We start from the raw sequence: 22,065 nt of genomic DNA, 5'->3' as shown, positions 1-22,065 counted from the left end.
TCGAGACCTTGGAGAAATCTTTGATAAATCTCTTATAAAATCCCGCATGGCCTAAGAAACTCCTTACTCCTTTTACTGAAACCGGAGGTGGCAAATTATCTATCGTAGAAATCTTAGCCCTATCCACTTCAATGCCTTTCTTAGAAATCTTGTGCCCCATACAATTGCTTAATTTACCATAAAGTGGCACTTTTCCCAATTAAGCACCAAATGCGACTCTTCACACCTCCTCAAAACCAGCTCCAAATTAGTCAAACACGTGTCAAAAGAGGGCCCATAAACTGAAAAATCATCCATAAAAATTTCAATCCCCTTCTCAACCATGTCAGAAAATATTGCCATCATACACCGTTGAAATGTGGCTGGTGCATTACATAACCCGAATGGCATCCTTCTCAAAGCAAAAGTCCCATAAGGACATGTAAACATTGTCTTCTCTTGATCCTCCGGTGCAGTTACAATCTGATGATAGCCTGAGTACCCATCTAGAAACAATAGTAGTTATGTCCCACCAACCTATCCAACATCTGATCAATAAAAGGCAAAGGAAAATGATCTTTCCTAGTTGCTGTTGGAGATGTGCCTTGAAAGCATATGTAGTAGACATTGTTTTTATGAAATAAATAAATAAATTGAATTTGTTATGCATATATTTTATGGACTATATTATTCTATGATAATATTATGTAAATATCAGGAAAATTCCTAAGTTCATGAATGTAATCTCAAACACGTATTAGTACGAGAGTATTGTGTTTGAGATAAATGAACTTGAATAGTTCGCAGTAAAATAAAGTTATGGAATCTTTAGATTAATTACTGCAAGTACGGTCCACTAGTATTATGAATACATGTGATCTAGATCCGGATCACCAGTGTGGTAGGACACTTTAGTGGAGGTGCTTTATATATTAGATGATATATAGAACTGGACCAGATATGTTTATTAATACTTAGTTAAATACTGTTTCGAAGTATTAATTAAATATATCAACTGATGATCATATACAAATAGATCTTAATTCTGAGGTTACTATGAACTCCTGTTTATGTTATATGAGTTCTTTGATTCACTTGTTAGGGTCTGTCAGAATGATCAGGCTAAAAACTTTTGTTTTGGGAACTCATTAATATAGATGGCTGGGGACAAAGTATACAAATATGGAATCTATACCTTCTCGCAAGAGATTGAATGATGGTTATCTTAAGGGTTGACTTTTGGGACTGAAAGGTTATTGAGCTCAAATTCATAATTTAGTTATGAATTAACCTTCACTAGTAGAGTCAATGGTACTTAAGGAAACAAGAGATAATTAAAAGGGTAAAACGGTAATTTTATTCCCGATTAATTATGAACCATTATTAGAGGGTCAAGTTGTATGCAATGATTAAATCAATGGACGCTTTATGATTATAAAGTACTTAGTAAATGAAATGTCTATAATTACAAGAGTGCAGTCTCATATTTATAGTGGAATAATCATGAGATTAATAAATTAAGATTATTTAATTAAAGAGTTTAATTAATAATCTCATATTTATTGGAGCTTGGAATTATAGGTCCATAGGTCCCCATAGCGGCTCTATCAACACTGTTCAAGGTAAGAGTTGATATGAAGGGAAAATAGTTTAAAGACATATTTAGGAAGAAATTTGTTCTTCAGGCCAAATATGCAATTATATGATAATAATGATTAATTAATTAATTACAAATTAGTTGTAGTTAACCAAATTAATTAATATTTAATTATTATATAATTTTCGAAATTATATTAAATAATTAAATTAATTTTCAAAATTTAATTAAATAATTAATTAATTATAATTTTTTGAAATTATAATAAATTAAATATTTAATTTCGAAAATTTGGATTTAATTAATTAGTAGAATTAATTAAATATCTTTATTTGAGTGGGAGAAAATAATCTGATAAGTTCAAATTGGATTTGAATTTAAAAGATTAATATTTATTCAAATTATTAATTATATTTGATAATTAATTAAATAGATAGTTAATTTGAATTCAAATTTGAATTAGCTATCAGGTTGTTAGATCTTATCTGACAAAGAAATTTGAATAAATAATTAAATAAAATTTGAAAAACTAATATCCCTAGTAGAAATTAGGAAGCTACACGTTCACACACAGTCCATAGACTGTGCGTGGCGTGTAGAGCAGTATTTTTTCAGGGATGGGATTTTCAATTTTATTTGTTTAATTAATTAATTAATGGATAATTCAAAAATTGGTTTTTCGTATTTTTTCATTAATGGAATAATTAATTAATTAAAAATTAAATTGTAAAATGGTTACAGATTTAATTTTTGAATTTTGAATTTTGAATTTTTTCTGTTTAGTATGACTGATCAGAAAATTATTCAGAGAAGATAAGAAAAGAGAGTGAGACTACTCTGACAATTTCGCTATGTGAAAATAGAACGATAGTTTTCTCTCCCTAAAAATAAAGAACCCATTCTCAGGCCTATTCTCTTGATCTCATGTGTTGAGTACATCAAGTAGAATCACAAATAAACTATCCTTCATTCTCTAAGTGCCCACACATTTTTTGAGGTGTAGAGAACGCTTTGGAAGATCTTGGTGTGAGTACGTGGAGCGGCTTGGATAGGAAGATCGTTCTAAATACAAGAAGATAGCAAGGACACTTGATAGGCTTCAAGAGGTATGATTTCTATCACTATCTTGCTTATGATTAATGTATGTATATTAATGGATCCGCATATTTAAAGGTAGTTTAAATATGTTACAAAATTTTTGTTGTACACTGGGCCAACCACACCACCTTTCCGCTGCGTATTAGGAAACTCGTTCCTAACAGTTATATCATATTCCTGAAGAGGGTAGTTAACTAATTGAAAAGATGCTGATTTTTTAAGGCTAAGTATATGAGAATTTTTAAAATACTTTGGTTTAAAGCTAAACCACTGAACATAACAATATCTTATAATCTTCATAGCTATTTCTCTTGACTTAAAATATTGTAAAATTGTATATCAATCTAGTTTCTATCAAAGATGGGTTTTTATCAAATCAACTACAGCTATGAAAAAGAAAAGGAGAGGAGCAAAAGTAAGAAAATCAACTACAACATTCAGCCAACAATTTGTATTATCAGGGATGAATCATATGGCATCGTTCCTTAAAAAAGATGTAAGCCGAGGAGAGAAACGAACCTGAGATAGTGGGTGTGAGGCAGAGATAGATCTCTGGAAGGCGTGACTTCGTGAGGTGTGACTTCTTGAGGCAGAGAAAGAACTCGTGAGGCAGAGAAGCTCCACTCTGGAGCGTGACTTCGTGAGGCAGAGAAGCTCCACTCTGGAGCGTGACTTCGTGAGGCGGAGAATGAGCTCCACTCTAGAGCGTGTCTTCATGAGGTTAGTGAAAAAGCTTCTCTCTTTAGGGTAGGCACTATTAAGAATAAGATCATATCCTACTACAGAATTAAGTAATATACCAAAGGGAGCTTGAGAAAAATCGGAAAAACATTATCAAATGCATTATTCTATAAAGGCCATATGATTCATATTCATCCATATCTTAATTCCAAAAAGAATTACAAGGGAATCCACATCTTAATTAATATATCAGCAACTACGGTTGTGTGAATCCAAATCATTACTATAATCAACATGAACAAAACAGAATTCAGAAATCCAAATATAAATAAGCATAATAGAAAACAAAATGAAGATTCAAACAAAGCTTGGGAACAACTGCAAGATGAAAACTAAAATAAATAAATAATATAACAAGTGAATGCAAAGCCAATCCCATAACTATCATATAAACTATAACTTACCAAAGCTATAAATAAGAAAAGAGAATACAGTGCAAATAAAATCAAAGTTGTCAAACAACTTGCTGCCATTAAGAGAATACAGTAATGTATATCAATATGTATTATCAGTATATTTGTATTTTATTATTTTAACAAGTTAATCATGAGTTCATATAATCCTGTAAGTAAACCGAGAGGAATTTATAGTGATACTATTTTTTTTCCATCATTTTGCAGAAAAGGAAAGGGAGTTGGGGGTTGCTCACAGTGAAATCAAGTCACTGAGAGCAACTGAAACTCTTAAAGATAAGGCAGTAGAAGAGGTACCGAAGAAATTTCTAACAGCCTACTATATTCACTTGAGTTTCACATACAATAAATTCAGTATTCTAACACTTAAATTGTGTCTGAAGTTAGTTTTTTTGTGTTGTTATTTCCTTTCCAGCTCAAGAACGAGGTTGAAAAAATGGACGAAAAAGTCTGTCACTGAAAATATTCTTGAGCACAAGGTGAGTTATGGTCTTTCATTAGATATTTTCAAATATTATGAGTGTACTTCAAATAAGACTAATGGAGGCGTTTGCATTTTGACAGGTCATGGCTAGAATTCAAGCCCTTACTTTTTTGACAGGTCATGGCTAGAAAGAGCTTTGATAGTTGAAGAGGTTCAAAACTAGAACTTTGAGTTGAGGAGACAGATTGAGATCTGCCAGGTATTTATAACATCACAGCAGATTCTAAGCCATTAAACCAGTAGCAAAATGCACCAAAGATGTTTTCAAAAAATACCTTCTTGCTTTCAAAAAATTCCATATGCACTAACAAAATGCAAAAGTAATGCCATCACAAAAAAAAAAAATACCAAGCTCTTCTCTTCATTGTGTAATAATGACTAAATGATATTCACATTTGGTCGTAATACAAACAATATATAGCAACCACCAAAAAACTCTATTTGAAAGGGTTTGTACAATTTTGTAACACTAAATGTGCATAAGAATGGATCAAGGAAAAGAACAAACCTCCAAATTGTCAAGAGTGACATGCCCAACCTTGATCATCCCATTTTCCATCATCATTTAATCGGTAGACCTTAACATTGAAATTTATGTTAAAAAACTAAGTTTAATTAGTCAAACAAACATATGTATACATAGGTTAATTAGTTATATATATATATAGCTAAAAATAAAACTTCACCTGAGAATGAGACACGCATGGAGAGGAAGATAGAGAAAAAAAGAGAACCACATCTGGGCCCTTGTTCTTGCTTGTCACCTGAGGGCTGAGGCAGAGAGAAAGAAAAAGGGAGGGTGTTGTGGTGTGCTTCAAGGGATCAAAAACTGCACTAAATTGCTTGGTGGGAGGCCTAAGCTCATAACGCAACAACTAAAAAAGCTTCAGTCTTGCAAGTTAAATGGCCAGATATTCACCATAACATCGAGTAACATGAGAGTATAACACATTCAGATCAAAAACATCTATCTTATAAATAAATATACTATACTAAGAGGAGCAAGATCAATAGAGACTAAATAGATCAGATATACAGAACAGAAAACAATAAAAATACTAATGAATAATTCGGATTCGAAAATTTCCATACTAATGAATAATTCAGATATACAAGTTCATTTACTGTGTCAACAAATGCTGTGACTCTTTGAGATGCCAAAAGAAGTGCATGAAACCTGGGATCTTTAGACTGCATAACAAAAGGTAAAACTTGTGAGCATCATCTCCTTATCCCACAAGAAGTTCCAGCAAGGAATGTGACAAAATATTTTTTCAGTCATTAAAAACTAATATGCCTCTTAAATTGAAATATTGGTATCATGTACCTGACTTAAAAGGTTAAAGAGCTTCCGGGCCTTCTCAGGAATGTCAACAAGCCGCACTGCTGACACATCCAAGGCAGCCCTTCCACCCACAAATGCTTCTCCATTACTGTCATCACCAACATGTGATGGGCTTTGGTCCACACTTGAACCAAATACTGACAGAGACAAAGTCGTGCTTAATCTAGCAAGAGTAGCTCTCAAGGAAGCTTCAAAAACAGAGGACCTACTAGTTAAACAGTCTGAAACTGTGAGGATCTACAAAGCCCCTTGAACAATGGACCATTCCTCCTCATTTGAAATCAATTCAACTTTTCGTGCAGTGTTGCCATCTCTCTTGTCTGATCCCATCTCTTTCTTTGAACCAACACCATCATGATCTACTCCACAGACCACTCTTAATGATCTTAGTGTCTCTTGTAAAGCAGAGATATATTGTAACATTATGTCATCAAGAGCAAGAATTAGTTCATCTGCCTCAGAACCACCAGTAAAGTTGATACACCTTTCTACAGCTGCCTCAAGAAGTACAATGATATGGGGAATAGATTCCTCCATTCTGCGAACTGTTTCACTGAGTTCAATCCCCTGGGCACCCACACCACGAGTAACAGCTCCCCTGAGATCCACCCCAGCAATTTCAGAAGAAAGGATGGCCCGCTCCATCTGTCCATACCTTATATACATATTCAATCATTAATCAAAAAATGAACATAGCATTTACAGAATCTAGTATATAACGAAGAAAAAATAACAGAAAAAAGTTTTCATAAAAAAAACCTAGATATTTTAGAAGAATGTGGAAGTGCAAAAAAGTTTATGATTGCTTACCTTTGTTTAAATGATTCAAAGGGAGAGTACACTGCCTTCAGTGTATCCATTAGAACTCGAAGATTAGAATCTGAAAAGGAATGCTGAATATTTCTAGCAAAAGTCTGTGTCACGTTGTGTAACTCAATCAATGCCTCATTCACCTCGTTAAAATTTCCATATTAGAGTAATCACACACCAAAACAGAAAAGGAGCAACTCAAAACGCAAAGAAGAAAAATTACACATACGGAATTGAAATTAACAAACAGGTCATGCAATGCAAATCAATAACACAACGATTCGACGAGAAATTGGAAATGAATTCCATAATAGCTGAAAACCCAGATAAAAAAAATCACAAAAACATGAAGAACCCAGACACACAAAACGCAAAAACAAAGCAAACCCAGATCACAAAAATCATCGAAAAACTTGAGAGAAAAGAAGAATTGACGAGAGAAAGAGTCGAGAGAAGGAACATACTCGTGTGGAGGCAGAGAGAGATGGTAGTAGCTTCGCTCAAGAGCTTATTACAAAGAGGGCACGTCATGCATGCCTCCATCCCTCCTCGCTTTAACAATCTGACCCGCCATCTCTGTGTGCGACTCCCTCTCTCGCTCTCTCTCTCTCTCTTTAGGCTGAGAAATTGGTGTCTATTGAAATGGCATTTGACTCAAATAAACTGAATATATATATACATTGATTATATGATATTAATTGAAATCTAAATGCTAAAAAAACAAAAACAGAATACCTCACAGAAAAATAGAGGTCCAGCGGGAGAGATATCAGAGAGAAAGAATGACGGGGAAGCTGGCACAGTCATGGTGCGTTTCAGTGACTCGCATGAGAGAGAGAGGGCTGAGGAAACTAAGTGAAAGAGAGAGGAAGAGGAGGCGACACTGATTTAGGGAGCTGGTTTGGGTAGTTTAGGGTTTAGGGATTCAATGAGAGCAGATGAGGGATTAGACCAAAAGTTTCACATGGCGCCTTATTTCTTTTTCATTTGGTGCCTAACACATACACAACTTGTTAAAAAATAATTAATTCTCCTTTTTTTTTTTCACTTACACATTAATAACGCTTCTTCATTTATGTTGTATTTTAATGTAACATATAGTCAAAATTGTTGTAGTGAGTCTCCAGTACCCTTAGGTTTTTCTAATACCAAGAGAGAGTGTTGGGGCAATAATTTGTCTTTCTATATATGGAAGTAAAGACCCGACAACGTTTGGCGACTTGCTTCTTCTTCGGTGATGAAATCTGCCTTTGACTCGTCGGGATTTCCTGCAAGAAAGACACTCCGATGCTTAAGTCAGTTCAAAGTTCGATCCCATTTCTCCTCTCAAAATCTCATATTTATAGGATGAAATATACAAAACAGTTAGTTGGTTCAAGCAGAACCTGAAAAGGAGGAAGAAGAATAACTAAATTTCCCTCCAAAAATACCAACTTTTAAAATGTCTCGCTCAGAGGTCAGAGGCGCGGATTGCCTCTGACCTATAGCTTCTGCCTTTGGATCATCCCTTTGTATAAATGCTCCGTTTTGAATATTTGATAAATGAGGCAAGTGTTTTCGGGTCGAACATTTTGGGCCCAACAGATGCCCCCTGGCCCAAGCTTCGGACAAGTGTGGCATGTTAATCTGTTAGAATCTTGGGCCGACTCTTCAACACCAAAAGGTTCGGCTAAAGCCGTCATTCTCCGTAAACCGAGGCAATCCGTAGGTACATGATTATTTGATTACCTGACAAGTTATACTTAATGCGTACACAATTATCGAGTAAAACGTTTGGCTCAAAATTTCACCTCTCATTTAAGTAGTTTCTGTTTCAAAATAATTCTCATTCAGATTCCCAAACTTTGTTCCATCTTCCAGAGAGAAGCTTCAAAGAAACCCTAGAGATTTTCTTCAGCTCAAACCTTTGACAATCATCTCATTCGGTGTGATAATGTCTTCTCGTTCATCTCCTGACCCTACGGATCGTGATGGATACAAAAATGCGTTCGAACGCATGCGTAAATCGTTCGACATTCCAGATAATGTCACGGTGAGGATGCTCTCGGGGGCCGAACTTCGAGAATGGCGATTTAAGGACGTAGTGAAGCCTACTGAGATAGTCATGAGCTTGAGACACATCGAATGGCTCCGTTTCCCTCTCCCAGCTCTGCTTGTTCAGATAATTTCAAACTCCGGGGCTCACATTTCACAATTTCTCCCAAATGCCATCCAGTCTATAGTCGGGGCTCAAATGATAGGGAGCCTTAGGAATGTCAATATTCAATCGGACGACATTTATGCATGCTTCACCAAGTCTATGAACAAGGCGATAGAGGGAAAGCCTTGGAAAACTTTCTACCTCTCTCCCAAAAAGGATCGGACAATCTTCACCGACTTCGATAGCTCCCATCGAAATTGGGATAAATATTTCTTTGCTGTTGGAGGAGCATGGTACCCTGAGTTCTTGCCTCAGGAAATTTTTCCTCTGGCCAGGGTGTTTATAAAAGGTGAGTCATGTTTTTCATTAATTTTAATGTGAATTAATCATATCTGGATGATTGTCGAGTAGTTTAACTTTCTGTACTGCTGCTTCGGTTTTTCGTACCAGATTTTTCTTGGCCTCAGGTCAGCATGAGTTCTGAGCGACAGAGCAAGCTGACAGAGAAGGGGCTCCTTCATGAATCTAAGGAGAATGCCATTAGCATCAGGGGTGTACTGAACTCCTACTGTATGCAGATTATGACTCGGCTTTGCTTCGTGGATCGAGTCGATCATGGAGCTGTGCGGGTTAGATCGCAGAAAGGTGATATGACCCTAGGCAAGATTACTGCAGCATGCGCGAAGCAGCTGGGAGCTTTCCTGAATAAATCTCCTCCTACTCCTTCAACTCTGTCACTGACGAAAGCCGAGTTTGAAAGGGCGTGCTCTGAAACCTTCGCTGCGTGTGCCAAGCGTCAAGGGGTCCCAGAGGGTAAAAAGAAGGAGGGTTCTGGCCTGGCTACAGAGTCTTCCCCTGACAAGTCCGGCTTATCGCGCAGGTCTTCTTGCATCCAAGGGCGGTCGTCCATGCCTTCTGACGCTATGCAAATTAAGCCTCTTCAGCAAGTGCCTTTGCCTACAGACGCCTTGGGAAAAAGAAAGGAGCGTGAGGAGTCCTCTTCCGAAGATTCGAACGACGAGAAGTGCATTTTGTCGAAGCTTCGGATCCTAAAAGGCTCTGCCCCCACTCCTCAAGGATCTGCTCTAGCAATCCCCAAACTTTCCCCCGGTAAATTACCAACAGGTCAGGCCCTCTCGTTGTGCAAAAAGCCACGGGGATTTGCCCCTGTTGGGCATTTACCTGGGGCATCTTCTGTTACTCCTGCAATTGGATCTTTCTTGGCAGCGGGCTCAGAAGGGGTGGCTCATGTAGAGGGCGCTTCCTCTTCTCCTTCCAAATTACCAGGAGAGGCGACTGGAGATGGAGTGCAGGATGGCTTACCGTTAGAGGTGAAGTCGCCCGCTATCTGCGCGAAGCTGTCAGAGGCATTGACCTCTGCTTCTGATTTAGCTGAAGGGTCTGCCGTTGGCCATAAACGTGGCTCAGAGGGGAGACGCCCTTCCTCTGCCTCTCGTAAAAACAAGCTTCTAGAGGATGCCTTTGGGGAGGGTTTTGAATCTGCAGATACCATTCCTCTGCCAGTTGAGGCAAGTAAGGTCGTTGACCCCGAAACTATCCCTGGGGGCCAGGAATCAGGGGCTGTCAAAGTAACAAGTGTTGACAATCTTGGTGTTGACGTTTCTTCATTGCTACCTACCGCTTCTGAGTTTCATCCAGGAGATGTCACTGCTGTGTCCCCGAAGGGTACTAACACTTTTGAATCTCCTAGCGCTTTCTTGGAGCAGCTCACGTCTTCTGCCGTGCAAACGCCAGTGTACCTCCCCAGTGATTTGGGTGAGGATGATAGCTTGTTTGTACGCCCTTTGAAGACATATTCTTCTGGCACGGGGACAATTGCGTTGGCGTCTGATAGCATTATGGTATCGACGTTAGCAGAAGGTGAGAAGCCAGTTGCCCCTGTTGCTTCTGCGGCTGCATCTGCAGGGGGAGAAGCAAGTGACAGAACAGGAGTAATGTCGAAATATGGCCCCTCTGCGTCTAACGAAGTTATGGAGGAAATGCTACGTATAAGCAGACCCCATCTACCTACGGAAGCAATCGGATCTTTAAGTGGTCAAGGCGATTTGTTGCAGCAAGTATCAGACCATATCTGGATGGTAAGTTAATTAAAAAATTAGGCTCTTTTTGTGTTTCGTTATATGTGTGTAATGTTATTTGTAATGGGCATAATCGATTTGTCACAGAGCTATGTATGTGCTTCGGCTGCAAGGCGAGAGTATGCGGCGGCTATGCAGAATGGAGCCAAACTGGCAGAGCAGATGGCGAAATTAGAAGAGGAGCGGTCAGGGAGAAAGATGGCTGAGGCGAATCGAGATGTGCTGGTGGAGGCCATCAAGAGGTTAGAAACAGAGTTGGCAGAGGCGAAAAAGAGGGTGGCTGCCATGGAGGAGAAGCTGGTAAGCACTGTCGGGCTTGAAGTAGAGCGAGACAAACTGAAAGCTGACTTGGTGGATATGACCAATAAGTGGATGGAGAAAAGCCAATTCTGCGTTCAGCATGAAGCCCGCATGGAGAAGCTTAGCAGTATGATGAGCGACCTTGAAGAAGATATTGTGTCGTTGCAGACTGATAAGGAGACCTTAGAGAAGGAGAAAAAAGAGCTGGAGCAAAGGGCGAACAGTCTTGAGGCCAGCGCAGCGGAGGCCAAGAAGCAGAAGTTGGAGGCTGAACTCCTTTTAGGGAAAAAGTTGAAAGAAGCAAAAGAGGTATGTGTCTCTTCTTTTGTTACTGATGCATTAGAAAATTAATGGGCCCATAAAACACGTGTGTTGATTCCGTGATATTTTTTGTTTTTGCAGAGGGCAGCTGTTGAAGCCACTAGGCAGCGTATTCGAGATCGAGAGATCACCGAACGCAAGCTTGCGAGAGTGGCTGAGGTAGATACTGCCAAATATCTGGATTTGGCATTACTTAATAAGAAGCAGACCCCAGAGGAGAAATGGGCAAAACTGGAGATGTATTGTAAGAACGTTGATGTAAAGATAAGAGAGTATGACGGGGATTTGCAGATTTCTTATCCACCGTGTCATCTGGAGAAGTTGAAGCTGAGGGGGGATACTCTGGGATCGATGTATAATGCCAACGGGGAAGCCGTTGAAGATACTGTTGCCAACGTGGCTTCTGATCAAAAGGCATCAGGTTCCGCCTCTGTAGCAGAGGGCAAGTCAGAGGGTGAAAGAGGTGCCGTAGAATGAACGACTCACTTTTGTTTTGTTAACTTTTGTCATTAACTTCTGTATATAAATTCTTTGGGCTCTTCAGGCCGTTAGTTTGTAATTGATTGTAATAGAACACATTGTTAATACAAGTAGAACTTTGTTTCCTGTTGGTTGTCTTGGTGTGTGTACTGTATGGGTTTGTTGTCGTTTAGGGCTTAATTGAACGCGTGATGACAGGTGTATGTCGTATGATGTACTTGGATCAGAAGCTTCATAGATCCTTTAGGCCTTTGCGTGCGAAATACAGCGAAAGATTATACAGATGGTGGGAGAGGATGCCCAGTTAGGTGTTGTATGATTGATCCATCTTTGCGTTTTGGTGATGGGTTGGGGCTGACAACATTGTCGTTGCAGGTGAGCACCGTGAGTGGACGAAAGTTCCCTTTTTGAGGAGAATCTTTGACAACCCACATTGGCTTTACTCAACGTGGGCGATGGAAGAGCTTATCAGAAGTGGCATCCCGTACTATATATCATGTGAACGCTATGGGTTAGGTTATCCGAAGCTAGAGAGTGCGATGACAGAGCACATGCGTCGTATTGAGTGTGATTAATTATGGGCAAGAAAATAGATCAATTATAAAATCAGGAGTGAAAATCAGTCAATGTAATATAACTTATAAATAACAACTTCTGATTTATTGCTATTTTTGAGTATACATTGCCTTTTGATTCCATGCTTAGCATCTGTCAATTTAAGTTACTGTACAAATATTGAGAGAGGAATTGAGTAAATATGTGTGCCCGTACTTAGCATCCGCCAATTTAAGTTGCTGTGATAGGTGTGTCTTTCTCCTGCGATGTTGCCATTATTGCTGGGTGGCGAACCTTCTTACGCACGTGGAATTGTTGTAGTGGTCTTGTTCGGGACTGGTTCGACCCCCGGGGATGGAAACTTTCCCATTAGGGTAGAGGGGTTGATGTGATCCAGACCGAACGCGAAGGACAAAGCGTAGAGCAGGGCATCGAAGCAGATGCAAAGAGGTGAGGGTTGTGAGGCAGGTATCTTTCCAATGCACCCATACCGTGTAGTGTGGTGGGGGTCGTTTGGGTTGCCACGCATCCTGTCAGAGGCACCCATTGTGCAGGATATGGGTGCGACTGCGGGAAAAGTTCCTCCCAGCCTTGGATTGCCAAACTAGTTGGTGTACATCGGTGGGGGATCCGAAGCATGACAGTAGATGGTTCTGCTGTGATAGTCAGGGCAGATTAGACTGCAGGAGGTGGTCCTCTTATGCGGGTAAGAGGGTAGGGTTTGCAGTGCACCTCCATTGGACGGCCAGATCAGTGTAGTCAGGGCAGATTAGACTGCAAAATGGCTGGCCGTAGTTTCCTGTGAGCTTAGTCAAGTCAGATTAGAATGCGGTATAAAACCCAGTGAAACGTGCATGCAGAAGCGGTAGGATCTTGTACGCAGACTGTGTGTAGTGGCCTTGTTGCCACGAACTGTTGTGATACTATACTTCATCATTGCTCTTTGTTTATTGAATTGTAGGTGTATGTTTTGAGATCAAAGACATACGGTGTATTGCCAGGGGGTGTTGGCAACTTCAAACATTAGATGATTGTTTATTTATAGCCATTGTGGTAGGTGGTGTTTGAGTACACGTGAATAATGCTACAAAGTTAGGTGAGGATATTATTGAGGAACCCTTTTGAATAAAAAGTTAATTGTCACGCGTCTGACTTGGTGAAATATGGTTGATAATAATGCCAAGGAATTGAGTACATAAGAGAAATTTAAAAGAATGTGAAAAAATGGAAAGTTGCTGTATTACTTTTGAATTGCACAGTACAACTATTAGCAATAATATTGCTTTAAAGACATTGAATTCCAAGTACGGGGTACAATTTTCCCACTACGTACATTCTTTAGAGTGTAAGACCCTTTGCCTAATACTTTAATGATTTGGAAAGGCCCTTCCCAGTTAGGCTCTAGCTTCTTTTTATTGCCTGTGACCTTACGCAGAACCCAATCTCCTTCTCGAAATGTGCGTAAGTGGACCCTTTTGTTGTAGTAGCGTTCTGCTACCTTCTGATAATTTTCCAGTCGCAATTGTGCCATTGTACGTGTTTCTTCTAGAAGGTCTAGGTTGTGCAGTAATTGAATGGTGTTCGTTGTTGGGTCAGATGCGATCTCTGTCCGAAGTGTAGGCAGACCAACTTCTGTTGGGATGATAGCTTCTGTTCCGTAAACCATGGCGTAGGGAGATTCCCCCGTGGAGGATCTTTTTGTTGTTCTATAAGCCCATAACACTTTCGGTAATTCTTCTACCCATGCTCCTTTTTTGTCTTCCAAATTCTTCTTAATGTTGGCAAAGATGACTTTGTTGGAAGCCTCTACTTGACCATTGCCCTGTGGGTAAGTGACAGAGGCGAAGCTTAGCTTGATCTTGTACGTGTCGCATAGCTCTTGTACCTTTGCATTTTGGAACGGAGTGCCGTTGTCGACGACTATCTCCTAGGGTATTCCAAATTGACATATAATATGCTTCCAGATGAAGGACATAGTGTCTGTTTTGCTGACCGTGACGTACGCCTCTGCCACAACCCATTTTGTGAAGTAGTCAGTGGCTACAAGAGCATACCATCTTCCTCCAGCAGCCTTAGGTAGTTCACCTACCACATCCATACCCCATTTTGCAAATGGCCAAGGTGCAACGATGGAGTGTGGGGTTTGAGTAGGTTGATGGATGGTGGGTGCAAATCGTTGGCATTTGTCGCATTTTTTAGCATAATCCCGCGCTTCTGTCATCATGTATGGCCAGTAATACCCTGCTGTAAGTGCCTTGTGTGCCAAGCTCCGTCCCCCTATGTGATTTCCACATGTCCCCTCATGTATTTCTTCTAACAATTTTTTTGCTTCTGATGGGCGCAAACATCGTAGGTATGGGCCATTGAAGGATTTTCGGTACAACGTCCCATGGATCATGGAATAGCGTTGTGCCCGAAGGCGCAGTAGTTTTGCATCTTTCGGATTAGGTGGGAGCTCGGAGGTGGTCAAGTACTTGATGATCGGATCTATCCAGCATTCAGGTTCTGATGAGGTGGAATAGACTTCCATATCTTTGCTTGATCGGCTTATGGATATGGAGGACTGGCGTGTGCATCCTCCTGCAGAAGCTAATTTGTCAAGGGTGTCGGCCTTCTGATTTTGCTCCCTGGGTACTAGTATGAGTTCAAACTGGCGAAAATGCGATCGTAAGTCAGTTACCTTCTGTAGAAGGCTAGCCAGATGGGGTGCTTTGGTATCGAAATTTCCAGCCACTTGCTCTATCATAAGCTGCGAATTGCCTCTAACGTTCAGACGTTGGATTCCCATTTCTCGTGCGAGTTCCAAACCATAGATTAGTGCCTCATATTCTGCTTCATTATTCGTTACGGATTGCTCTAAACGGATAGCTTCTTCGATTTTGAGTCCTGAGGGAGCTTCTAATACGACGCCAATACCAGCCCCTTGGGAATTGGATGCTCCGTCAGTGTACATTGTCCACAGCCATTGATCTTCTGATTCTAATAATTCTGGCAGGGCGTCAGGTGTGAATGACTGAATTTCAACCAGGAAGTCAGCGAGTACCTGCCCCTTTTTAGCTTTTCGTGGCGAAAACTGAATATCGTATGTCCCAAGCTCAATGGCCCATTTAGATAATCTTCCCGAAAGGTCGGGCTTACTCAGTACCTGCTTTAATGGATAGTCCGTATATACGATGATCGTGTGGCTTTCGAAGTATTGTCGTAACTTCTTTTTGGCCGTGAGGAGTGCGAGTGCCAATTTTTCCATCATACTGTATCGGGTTTCAGCATCTAACAACATCTTGCTGCAGTAGAACACTGGCCTCTGACGGTTGGCCTCTTCTCGAAAAAGAACGGAACTTACAGCGAATTGTGAGACAGACAAATATAAGAATAAATCTTCATTAGCAATAGGAGAGCTCAATATAGGAGGAGAGCTCAAATAAGTCTTCAACTCGTCCAATGCTTTTTGCTGTTCTGGTCCCCAGGTGGTGTTGGTAGACTTCTTTATGCACTGTAAGAAGGGTTGGCAGCGGTCTGACATTCGTGATATGAATCGAGTTAATGTTACTATTTTGCCGGTCAGAGCCTGTATGTCACGGATGGTTCGGGGTTCCTTAATTTCTGAGAGGGACGCAATCTGTGTTGGATTCGCCTCGATGCCCCTCTGACTGACGATGTACCCCAAGAACTGTCCAGAGGACACCCCAAAGACACATTTTGTGGGGTTTAATTTCATTTTATAAGTATCAAGGATGTCGAAACATTTCGTCAAGTCGTCTATATGTGAAGAGCTTTGTTTGGACTTGATGACCATATCGTCAATATAAACCTCCATATTTCTCCCGAGTAATGAGGAAAACAGCTTGTGCATCAACCTCTGATATGTCGCGCATGCATTCTTTAGACCGAAGGGCATAACTTTGTAGCAATATAAACCATCTTCTGTTATGAAAGCTGTATGAATCCTATCCTCTGATTTCATGGGGATCTGATTGTATCCAGAGTAGGCGTCGAGGAAGCTCATCCTTTCATATCCTGTCGTGGCGTCTATCATCTGATCGATCTTTGGTAGAGGGTAGCTATCTTTGGGACATGATTTGTTTAGATTTGTGTAGTCTACGCATACTCTCTTTTTCCCATTCTTCTTTGGGACCACGACGGGGTTGGCAAGCCAACTGGGGTATAAACATTCTTCGATTGCCCCCGTGCTCAGGAGCCGTTGGACCTCCTCTTGTATGACTTGATTCACCTCTGGAGCGAATCTCCTTTGCTTCTGTTTGACGGGTGGGAAGTAGTTGGAGATATTCAAGCTGTGGCTCATGACAGAAGGGTCTATTCCGGGTATGTCGTGTGGTGTCCAGGCAAAAGTTCTCATTCTGGTTTGGAGAAATCGTACGAGGGTCTGCCTTTCATCTTCAGAGAGCTTGGTACTTACCAGGACCGTTTTTGAAGGGTCAGCGTCGTCTAGACCCACTTGTTCTAAGGTATCTAGTGTAACTTGGGGTTTTTCTTGGTCTTCTTCTAGATTGATTCCTTTTAGGCACGCTGGTAGGTACTGCTGTAATTGCTATTTGTCAGGAGAGTCTTCATGGGAGGCAGAGGCAGAGCTATTTATTTCTTTTAAGGTAAGGAAGCACTTTTTGGCCTGCTTCTGGCAGCCTTTGATGTCGACGGTGTATCGGCCGTTGAGTGATTGACACCGCATCACCTGATGTAGAGTGGATACTACCCCCTGCATCCAGTGGATCCAACCTCTCCTCATGATGGCGTTGTAGCTCGTGGTGGAGTCTATAATGAGGAAATCTACTGGCAGGGCGCGTTCTGCAGCTACCACAGTTAATCGAACGACGCCCTTCGGATAGACTCTGCGGCTATTGAATCCCAAAATGGGCATGGTGGAGGGTCGGATCTGATTCTCCTCCAGTCCCATTTTCTGGAAGGCTTCCCAGAAGAGGATTTCGACCCCACTGCCCCCATCGATCAGAACTCTGCCCAGCTGGCAGTGGTCAACTTGTAAGGAAATGACGAGTGGATCGTCATGAGGCAGGTGGACGCCCTTCAGGTCTTCGTCAGTGAAGGTGATAGCAGAGGCTGTGTAGCTTCTTTCTTCTGAAGTGACGAGATTGACCACGTGGCCTAATGATTTGTACCGCTTCACTCGTTCTTCCATCCTCTTATGGATTTTAGTCGCGTGCTCTTGATTATCGGTGGGTTCTACGATCCCGTGGATCATAGGGACTTGTTTAAGAGGCTCCAGGGTGCTGTCAGAGGCTGTGTGTACGGGGTCTGACGCCTGCGTAGTGGGGGCAGAAGCTGTGTTCTGCCACGAGGCGCCTGGTCTGCCTGTCTCCTTGATGTATTGGGTAAGCCGCCCACTCCTCATGAGGGCTTGGATCTGATTGTTCAGATTGTGGCATTCAGCGATCGTATGACCGTGATCTTTGTGGAAGAGACAGTATCTGCTTTTATCCCTTCTGTCCGATGGAGTGTTAATTTTGTAGGGCTCTCGCCAGATAGGCCTATCTTTATTTTCTTCATAAATGACTTCTTGCGGGACGGTGTATTCGAAGGATGGGTACCGCGATGGCTGTTGATCCTGTCTTGGCCTTTTTCCTTCCTTTGTATGATCTGTTTGGTTCCGCTTCCTCTTGTCATCCCTGGCAGGTGGTAGAGGATTATTTGCTGGGGGAGCAGAGATGAGTGCAGTCTTCTTCTGTGCGCGCTCTCGAAATTCTAATACCCTGAAGACGCCCTCAGCTCGGGTCTGCACGTCTGCCATGTCGTATGGTGGTGTCATAGTGAGATTCTCATGCAAGAGTGACCCCACCTGCAAGCTTTTGACGAAGAGATTTGCTGCGGTGAGCGGGTCGACGTCGTGGATTTGATGCACAAGGTCAATGAAACGCTGTAAGTATGCCTTTGGATGTTCATTCTCCCCTTGTTCAATTCGATAGAGATCGGCCATTGTTCTGGGAGCCTCTCGGTTCGCGCTGTATTGCTGTAAGAAGGACCGTCGGAGATCACTAAAACTGTTGAGTGATTCGGCCTTTAATTGTCGGAACCATAATAGAGCCGGCCCGGAGAAAGTTGTTGAAAAGACTTTGCATTGTATGGCTTCGTTATTAGCTTCTAACGCCATCTTTTGTTGAAATTGAAATAGATGGTTTAGCGGGTCTCCCTTTCCATTGAATGCAGGCAGGGAAGGGATGATGAAGTCTCGAGGCTTTGGCTCATTCAGAATCCATTCCGAGAAAGGCGATTTTTCAGTGGTTCTTGATACAAGATCCAAATGTTCGGTGGCGTAGGCGGATCGCCCATCTGAGAACTTCTGCATCATTTCCCTCATCATGTCTTCTTTCCAACTGTCCAAGAAACAGATTGAGGGAACGCGACCTTCAGAGGGAGAATCGTGTGTGACTTGAGGTACGGTGTGTTGAGGCCGGACGTCGGTTGTTGGCTGAGCGGGTCCAGTGGGTTCTGCTTCGGCCCGCCCTTGCGTGCCAGAGGTTGGGGCTTGTCGCCCGTCGGTCCCAGAGGATGGGGGGATGGCTTGGGATTGCCCGTTACCCGGGTTCATGTTGTGAGGTGGGGAATTAACACGGTCGACTAGAACGTCAGATCTGTTAGAATCAAGATTCTCGTGGGCTTGGGTGTTGCGAGTTATGTCAGCGGACCTGCGCAGCTCAGCAATCTCTACTTCGAGCCTAGCTTGGGCTTCGGTTAATGTCTTGATTGCCTCGTCGGACCGCTGCTGGCTTGCCTCCAATAGACGACACATTCTTTCGATCTGGTCGCTCATGTCCGTCGGAGGGACACTTTGTGCAACTGGGCCCGAAACTCCGTTGCCTTTGGGTGGCATAACTTCTGGGTTCGCAGTGGATTGATTTCTTGGTTCGACGACGTGGCTAAGGCCGATACGTTTATCGATTCCCACAGACGGCGCCAATTGTTGGGGCAACAATTTGTCTTTCTATATATGGAAGTAAAGACCCGACAACGTTTGGCGACTTGCTTCTTCTCCGGTGATGAAATCTGCCTTTGACTCATCGGGATTTCCTGCAAGAAAGAGACTCCGATGCTTAAGTCAGTTCAAAGTTCGATCCCATTTCTCCTCTCAAAATCTCATATTTATAGGATGAAATATACAAAACAGTTAGTTGGTTCAAGCGAACCCTGAAAAGGAGGAAGAAGAATAACTAAATTTCCCTCCAAAAATACCAACTTTTAAAATGTCTCGCTCAGAGGTCAGAGGCGCGGATTGCCTCTGACCTACAACTTCTGCCTTCGGATCATCCCTTTGTATAAACGCTTCGTTTTGAATATTTGATAAATGAGGTAAGTGTTTTCGGGCCGAACATTTTGGGCCCAACAGAGAGTTTTCCAAAATCCATGGCCCTCCCACAAGGACACGTGTCTTGTCTATTTCCATTGTAAAACGAAATAAGAAAGTATTAGCCTTTAGAGATTCAACCTCGAAAGGTCCTTTTAGTTTCCAAAATATATTAGATGCATGAACTACTTATTCGTGTGGTATCATACAGGTCGATAGAACACATCCCTCTAGCGATTTCAACCACACTATCCACCCCTTTTTTGATGATCGAGGCATTCAGATCAACTAGGATGATGTCTTCATCATCTTCGTCAATCTCTAGAGCATTACATAGAGCAATTAGGTCATCATCATTCATGGTTATCGACGATAAAACACCAAGATTGGTATACTTCGAACTCTACACGACATAACCACTCACTTAGAGAGAGAGAGAGAGAGAGAGAGAGAGAGGAGCTTCCAAGAGAGCGAAAATTACACACATTTTCTCCTCTTTATACACTAGTTGCTTTTTTATTTTATAAACCCAATAATTCCTTCCAAAAAGCTCTAGGCCGAACCACCTCTCTCAATGTGCTCTAATTTTGTGTTTAATTCTCAATTAAACTTTTAATCATCATTAACCTCCAATAACTTCCCATAACCAACTCAGTAACCACCCATTATTCTCCACTTAAGGCATTAACATTACTTAGTAGCTAAATAAGATTAAAATGGTCTAAATTCTCCCTATATAATCATCAAGGCGAAAACTATACACAAAAAAGATAATGTATGTCTCTATCACATAAAAGCATATTTTATGGTATTATTCTAAGCCACGTAAAAGCATAGCCTATGGTATTGTTTTAACTCTTCATAATAGTCAAATAAATATTTTTCTAAGGCCTCCCACTAAAATAAAACGCTGAATACTATACACTAAAATAAATAAATATAAATCTTTATTTATTTAAGTCTAAAACACTAAAAAGATCTGTTTAAGCGATCCCATATACGATATTTGTTAAAAAAATATCTCTTATATTATTTTAATATCAAACATGACTTTATCATAAAAATATTTATTTAAACAATTAAAAAAATAACAAAAATTTAAAAAAATTCATACTGGGCATTACACCAAATCTAAACAAATTTAAAAATTAAAAGTCTGATTGGTATAAGATTCAAATAAGATTTTATGTTTTTAAAATTTAAAACCTGTAAAACCTATATACAAAACTTGATTGATTCATCATTTTTGAAAACTCATTCTAAAAATAAACTCCAACTTATCGAAGGATTTAGAAAACAAAAACAAACTCCAACTTATTGAAGGATTTAGAAAACAAAAATTTCACATTTTCAACCTATTACTACTTTCTTTCTCTTTTTTCCTACTACTTTTTCTCTTTCCTATCTTTACTCCTTCACCTTTATTTTATTCTCTTTTTTCTCATTTTTACCATTATAATGTTAGGCAATTTTTGTTACAGAGTATATACTTTTATTTAAGATTTCTAGTCATTTCTATAAACTAAAATAATTAATCATATAACTTTATTCTAATTTATAATATATTTGTTAAAGAAATTCATTGAAGAAAAAAATATTTTATCAAATAAAGATTACAACAAAAAAATAATTACTATTAATAAATAATAAAAATAATATTATTACACTTCAATTATTATACTAAAAGTAAAAAAAAAATTATAATCAAACAAATATGGTAACAAATTAAAATAGTTTTCGTATTAATTACATATTTAGTTTTATATTTAAATTTTTTCTATTAATCACATATTCATTTTTTTTAAACTCATTTAGTAAATAGTACAACTAATCACATTTTTTAAAACATGTTTTCAGACACTAAATCTAAATTTTTCATTTCAGAATCACATTTTTAAAAATACAATTTTCAAATTACGAACCAATCAAGCCCTAAAAGATTATCATGTTTTTAGAAAAATTTAGTTGACCTTGCCTTTTAAGCCTAAACTCATATTATCCAACAATAGTTTACAATTTTATTTTGGAAGAAAAATACAAAGAAAATTTATAACCTATTTTATATGAAACCATTTGAAAGAAAAATGGAAAAATTTCATAGCAACTTAAGCGAATAGAGGTTCTTGGGTGGAAAATCCTGGTTCGCTGTGCATTTCCGGCAAGTTTGTGATGGTCTGTTTGCTTTGACAATGCCCAAAAATTTGGGTTTTCTAAGATTTCTGGATTTTTGAATGCTAAGACAGCATAAAGAAGAAGGCAAAATGGGTTAGAATTCTATTTATAAGGAGAAATGTGTTGATGATCTGGATTGTTAATCTCGATCAACCTTTTTTTATTCTTAATCCAACAGTGAGTATTAAAACATGAAATGACAACAAGAAAGTAAAGAGT

At 40.1% G+C, this 22,065-nt stretch overlaps 3 protein-coding genes and 1 pseudogene across 3 annotated transcripts; 1 reads left to right on the top strand and 3 right to left on the bottom strand.

Moving 5' to 3' along the window:
- Positions 1–3,034: 3,034 nt before the first annotated feature.
- Positions 3,035–4,869, top strand: LOC133785603 (microtubule-associated protein 70-5-like; annotated as a pseudogene).
- Positions 4,870–5,737: 868 nt separating this feature from the next.
- Positions 5,738–6,713, bottom strand: LOC133784267 (conserved oligomeric Golgi complex subunit 7-like). Its single transcript, XM_062223693.1, has 2 exons — positions 6,468–6,713; positions 5,738–6,312 (listed from the first exon to the last, which is right to left on the bottom strand). Exons 1-2 carry the CDS (start codon positions 6,515–6,517, stop codon positions 5,895–5,897), a joined length of 468 nt encoding a protein of 155 aa, XP_062079677.1. The 5' UTR covers positions 6,518–6,713; the 3' UTR covers positions 5,738–5,894.
- Positions 6,714–13,295: 6,582 nt separating this feature from the next.
- LOC133785602 (uncharacterized) lies at positions 13,296–16,719 on the bottom strand. The gene is made up of 3 exons (XM_062224821.1): positions 14,356–16,719; positions 13,696–14,289; positions 13,296–13,376 (listed from the first exon to the last, which is right to left on the bottom strand). The coding sequence occupies exons 1-3, from the start codon at positions 16,717–16,719 to the stop codon at positions 13,296–13,298; spliced, it is 3,039 nt and encodes a 1,012-aa protein (XP_062080805.1).
- A 192-nt stretch (positions 16,720–16,911) lies between these two features.
- Positions 16,912–19,203, bottom strand: LOC133785601 (uncharacterized). The gene has a single exon (XM_062224820.1). It carries the CDS (start codon positions 19,201–19,203, stop codon positions 16,912–16,914), a length of 2,292 nt encoding a protein of 763 aa, XP_062080804.1.
- Positions 19,204–22,065: the final 2,862 nt, after the last annotated feature.

Source organism: Humulus lupulus, chromosome 6 (genome assembly GCF_963169125.1).
Source record: "Humulus lupulus chromosome 6, drHumLupu1.1, whole genome shotgun sequence".
In the NCBI taxonomy this organism is placed as follows: Eukaryota; Viridiplantae; Streptophyta; class Magnoliopsida; order Rosales; family Cannabaceae; genus Humulus; species Humulus lupulus.
The sequence above is the reverse complement of the archived record's forward strand: the minus strand, read 5'-3'. Positions and strand labels throughout refer to the sequence as shown.